General features: G+C 38.5%; 1 protein-coding gene across 2 annotated transcripts; it reads right to left on the minus strand.

The window, feature by feature from the left end:
* Positions 1-213: 213 nt before the first annotated feature.
* LOC131330227 (uncharacterized) lies at positions 214-5,513 on the minus strand. 2 transcript variants are annotated; one of them, XR_009201027.1, is made up of 7 exons: positions 5,269-5,513; positions 4,080-4,231; positions 2,650-2,759; positions 2,465-2,550; positions 2,206-2,310; positions 1,929-2,095; positions 214-497 (listed from the first exon to the last, which is right to left on the minus strand). XR_009201027.1 is itself a non-coding variant. In XM_058363733.1 (7 exons), the coding sequence occupies exons 1-6, from the start codon at positions 5,385-5,387 to the stop codon at positions 1,981-1,983; spliced, it is 687 nt and encodes a 228-aa protein (XP_058219716.1). In that variant the 5' UTR covers positions 5,388-5,504; the 3' UTR covers positions 214-499; positions 1,934-1,980. The 2 variants fall into 2 exon arrangements, 1 of the variants encoding a protein (XP_058219716.1); XM_058363733.1 differs by having other exon boundaries at positions 214-499; positions 1,934-2,095; positions 5,269-5,504.
* Positions 5,514-5,804: the final 291 nt, after the last annotated feature.

Genomic DNA, 5,804 nt, shown 5'->3' on the forward strand with positions numbered 1-5,804 from the left:
CCTTCATTTTCAAGGTTCTAAAGTTACATTTATCACCCGACTGTCTTCACATCTTTAGAATCAATTTCCACCATCAAATGGCTTACCAATTACCATAATGATGGCGGAAATTCGGGTAGAGGATTTCAACTCATCTCCAAAGTAATCAGGGCAAGAAGTTTCTAGTGAGATGATCAACATGGGTTCACTTGATGCATGAAAATTTCAAAAAACTAGAGGGGGAAAAAATAAACGGACTAGGTGCTCTCGTAAGATTGATATTGTAGCCATACAAGAACATGAAAGCAAAAACAGATTCATCTTTTGCAACAATGAAGGAATTCCTTGCCATAGTAATAGCAGATTCCGAAAACTATGGATCGAACACTTCCAATTCATACAACAATAGATCATAAAAAGACTCAGAGAGAAAGAATTGGCTGTCAACGCTGCAAAACAAACGAATGGGCCATATGTTTTGCCTGCCATTCACCAACAGAGAATCAAGCTTGCCAACCCTGCAGGACAACCAATACCAAATTAAGCGGCCAAACATTTCTGGTTCCTTCTATCATTTCTTGTCCTATGAAAAAGGGTTCATTGGATAAGCAATAGTCCCAACAAGGTATGATATGCCCAACAATGGATTGTAGAATTATAAAAAATTTACCCAAGAAATAAGAAAGCAGAACCAGTGGAATGATAACTAGAATTTCAAGAAAAATTGTTCATTGCATGAGAAATAACTGTCGTCCCAAATTGGGCAGATAACGAAAGGTTGGGTCAATCTAGTATCGAAACACCACATTAAAGAATGTCCAGCCCAACGAGATGACTAACAAACAGCATTTGAAGTAGAAAAGCCTTCTATGAGGGATGCAATCAGAGAACATATGTTGGAAATTTGGAGGTGCTGATAGTGGAAATCTTATTTCAATCGGGACACTTATCCTCCTTTTACCGGTTTTTGTACATAAAAAAGTTCATGATCCGGCAAATTTTTTAATCTACTTCTCAGAACCCACGACATTTCTTTGATGAGATATAGTAAAGGATATTATGGCTCCAAAGAGATAATAACAGGTTGGACCATGTGTTGGGAACTGGGAATATGGTTACTTACTATGACAGGAAAGTATGAATAGAAATATGTTCCAGGCAATTGTAGACTAGTGATTGTGAAAGTTAGGGGGACCAAACTAAAATACTTCAAAAAATGAAAAGACGAGCAAGAAAATCATTAGATCTACGAAACTAACATGCCTAAAAATGTTGAATGAGTTTCGTAGTCATCAATATTGTTTAGTTAGGAGAGTTCATTTTCACCATAAATTTCAACAACAGGAAGGGGGGAAAAAGCTTCAGCCAGTAGTTTCATGCCACCTGAGTGCTGGCTTTGTGGTAGCTATCACATTGATTTGATCTTCTTTTCTTCCTTTTTGGTATATTTTCTTCTCCTCTCTTCTATTAAGCAGTCCGGCTCACTAGTAGGTGATGAGGGGATTTCTAGAAAGGGGGTAACGAGTTTCATCTGCAGATGCGATCGGTCCGACTTTTCTCGATCAATACTATGCACAAATTCTTGATTCCGCATTGACAGGTTGCTTCTTGAGTTAAATAGCTTTAGTTAGCACAGTTATTAAAGTTGGGTTCTAGACACAGAGCTAAAGTCTACCCAAAGAGATAAAGTTCCCATAGTCCATTTGAAGACTTTCGCTGCTGCTAAATTAAAACTTGTTGCATGTGGATTCAGTAAACCAGACTTTTCACAGATCGGTACTCAGTTCAGGTTTCTCTAAACTGAAGGGAAGCCCTCTAATTCGCCATGCATAACTATCCATATTGGTTTAAAGTACATTGGAAGAAAACTACTGTCCGAGAAGAAAGTCTTGGAGACAGGACTTACTCCTTAATATCACACTGGAAACTGAGAAGAAAAAACAAATTACCTAGAAGGAGCTACGGCTAAAGAGCATTCACGCTGCAAGTGTGCATCAGCCTTCAAGAATGTTCCCCACTTCTCTGTCTCTTTGACTTCTTATGTCTGTGATCAGTGTTCATGGAAATTGTAGCCGCATCTTGTGTTCCCTCACTTTCTTCCCGCTTCTTGATACTCCTAAATAATTTTCACAGACCACAAAAGTTAGGCAGAATGACCTGCACAATTGCACATTTCTGAATTCCAAAACTTGATCAATTGCCGAATGCTAGAAGTTCAGAAATAACCTGTCAGCGTTTGACGAGTCTTCCATATGTTTATACAACCGGCGGATGCTTCCTGTATTGGCCGGGTGCAGTGATCCAGAAATATGAAGTATCTCTTCATCGAAACTACAAAGATGGTGCCATATCAACTCACATTATCAATTTATCATGTATTTGTGTACAGAGAACAGAGAGGGACGATCGTGCTCAAAAAAGAACACCCTGAATGCAAAGGAAAAATATCTTCCCAGTTGTAAGAGTAAATAGATCTAAAACTAACCTCTTGACTAAGAAACGTAAAATGGTTCCAACTTTAATCTTATGATGCTTGTCAGATGTGCTAGCAAATACTTCATCACCGTGTTTCTGTAACAAGATGAGAATTAAGTTCAATATGCATTGATTATTGTTGACAATAAGCCAAACATACAGGCTCTGGACCAAAATAGTACCCAAGGTACTTACGATTTTATATTTGAACTCTTCACGAATGTCTTCCTCCGTTATGATAGCAGATGAAAAACCAAGAACAATGACATGAATGGATTGTTGACTAAGTTTCACAACCTTGCCTTCTGAAAACCAAAAAATGCAAAAGAAGAAAGTGACCAAGAGTAAACAGAAGAATGTGCTAAGAAAAATGCAGAAATGAATTTATAAACCAAGATTATTTTTTTTGGAAATGAAGAAAATAAATAGAACTAGACTGCAATGCATCAAAAATCTGAATTTATGGGCCTATCCAAAAAGAGTTTTATATGGAACATATATGTGGGCGTGGGCGTGGGCGTGGGCGCGGACATATAGTACAGTGTTCTAAAAGAAGGATTTAATCACCGATTAATAGCCGATTAATCGGAAATTTGGCCTAACCGATTAGATTAATGCCTAGTCGATTGAATTAGTAGGTCGGGAGGTTAATCAGAGTTAGTCGGCGATTAACCGGCGATTAGTCGGTCAGCATCTAGCGACGATTAGTCGATTAATTGGTTAATGGGCGATTAGTCGGCTATTTGGCGATTAATAGGGGTAAAATTTATAATTTTGAAAAATCAAAGGGTATAACTGTTATATACTCATACCAGTTTAAGGGCTTCGAATCACAGTTTTTAGGGCTTGTTCAACACCCAGTCATCGATTGATCGATCTCGGAATCACCTGTCTATCTCTGTGAAATCGTAAAACACGAGATCTCCGAGCCGCCTATCGCCTCTCTCTCTCTCTCTCTCTCTCTCTCTCTCTAATTCAAGATCTCCTCTCATTCCACGTCTTTACCGACCTCGAACATTAGTTTGTGACACGTTAGTGATTCTAGAAACAAAGTGTAGTAATATTTTTTATTAAATCTTAAAACGAAGTGTAGTATTGTTTGGTGTATATAAATAAAGTTATTATAATTGGTAAGTGACTAATAAATGAACGGCCCATACCCAGTACCAGCTGGTGTTATAATCATGTTAACAGTTTTCTGTAAAGGAGAGATTTCTATGTCATATTTGAAAAACAATTGATGTTGATGGATTGATAGATGAATGTTCAATTTTTTATAAGAGTTGTCATTGGGGAGTATATATTTATATATAAATAAATGAAAACCCGACTAATTGCTACAAGCCGATTAATCGGCGATTAATAGGTCTCGAAGCTCAAAGGTGGTCGACCGAGCGACGAACGCCGAGCGACTTTTAGAACATTGATATAGTACCAATGATCACTTTGATAACAACATAGGAGAGTCAGAAAGAGGATGAACAACAGTTGGTGCATTCTCTGTGTTATATTGTTGTTTTGATTTTATCAAGAAATGAACAGACACCAGTTGGAGTATGCATATCAGAATTAAGTAATGTAACTATGAGACCATAAAATACAAGAAAGGGTCAAGGCCGAACTACCTAAAAGCATGCCTGGCTTTGGATTAAAAAGTAGCAGTTTTGCTTGTATTTTCACACCCAAGTAAGGATATATCCCAGAAAGAATCTTCGCATTTTTGCTTTGGACATCGGCTTCGTAAGCCAATACAACACCATCAAAAGTTTCACTAAACCTGCCCGCATAAACCATATTACGAAAATCAGTTCAAGACCATCAACATGTATTTTTCTTCTTATATTCATTCCCAAAGCATGAATCTGATAAATTATTCCCAATGTATCCCCGGGGATCCAGACGACAACAAGAGTAGATAAGTGGGGCACTGCCTTTTGACATTTTTCGAAATCACAAATAAAACTCAAACCTGAAATTAACGCTGCTTCATCACCATTTCGGAAAGATTTAATCAACATCAACATCAAATCCACACGAGTCAACACTTCATCTCAGTTTCACAAAATAAACGAGCTTTTCAAATACAAAGCTGAATCCGCAGCAAGAGTGTTTCTTATCCTCAACATAAGGGTCGCCTCCTACTAATGAATTAGGAGTATCTACATCTTGAATCAACAACCAGATCGCTTATCACCCTTCGCATGTTCTCAGTAATTAAAAGTAGACACAAATTCTCCCACTCTGTGACCTACCATACCATCATCAGTCATATGAATATGTAAATGTTCTTTTCCATCATGGATATTGGATACCAATAATATGGCTGATCATTGTGGGTATAATGGTAGATACCTGGGACTAGGGCTGCAAACAAACCACCTTGGCTCAGCGCGACTCATTTAGTAATCGAGCCGAGCTCGAGCTTTAGGCTCGTTTAGTATACAAGACGAGCTCAACACTCAAAAGCAGGCTCGGCTCGTTTAAACAGGTTCGTTAAGGGCTCAGCTCATTGCTCATTTACGAACGATCTGAGCTCGAGCTCGAGTTTTCGGCTAGTAAACAAGCCGAGCTCGAACACTATGAAGCTAGGCTCGGCTCGTTTGCACCCCTACCTGGGACCAAGTTTTTTCTGTTCCCTCTTTGTTTTAACAAATTTTCTTAACAAATGAGTTAAATTCAAATCAACTTGACAAGTTCATTCACAATCAGTACTCTATAGCGTCTCAACAGTTAACACAAAGAAGGCTAGAGAGATGAAGAAACGAATGAGGAGAGAGAGAGAGAGAGAGAGAGAGAGAGGGAGATAAAATTTACTTGAAAAGCAGAGAGCTGAGTTCACGAAGGACGGCTTGGGAGACCTTGTGTGACTTCGACGGGTGCACGTACACAACCAAGTCCGCCTCAGACACCTTCATTCCCTCCATTGAAGTCATCGCCCAAACTCAAATCTACCTGTTGATTTTCAATTTTAGGGCTTAACAACGGAGGGCAGGAACCCTAGAGGAACAAGCTAGGGTTTTACGATACCACCCATATTGCTTACGGGTTTGGGTTACGAAGAGCTGTATTGGACTTTTGTTTCTGGTAATTTGGGCTTTCTACTACCTTCTGCTAACGGATGTTGGGCTTTTCCGGCCCAATTGGGTTTTCTTCTTTCTGTAAGGGGCAGATTTTTTTTTTTATTTTATCTTCATTAAAAAAAATAGCAATTATTTTTTTTAAACGGAAAAAAGCTTATTAAGAACACTTGATAGAGTATATCAAGTGGGAAAGAGGGAAAGAGGATCCAACTAAAAGTTGGACAAAAGGTCAAACCCGAACACCTAAGGGCAAAGCCCAAATACATTTTA

Source organism: Rhododendron vialii, chromosome 6a, assembly GCF_030253575.1.
Source record: "Rhododendron vialii isolate Sample 1 chromosome 6a, ASM3025357v1".
Lineage (NCBI taxonomy): Eukaryota > Viridiplantae > Streptophyta > Magnoliopsida > Ericales > Ericaceae > Rhododendron > Rhododendron vialii.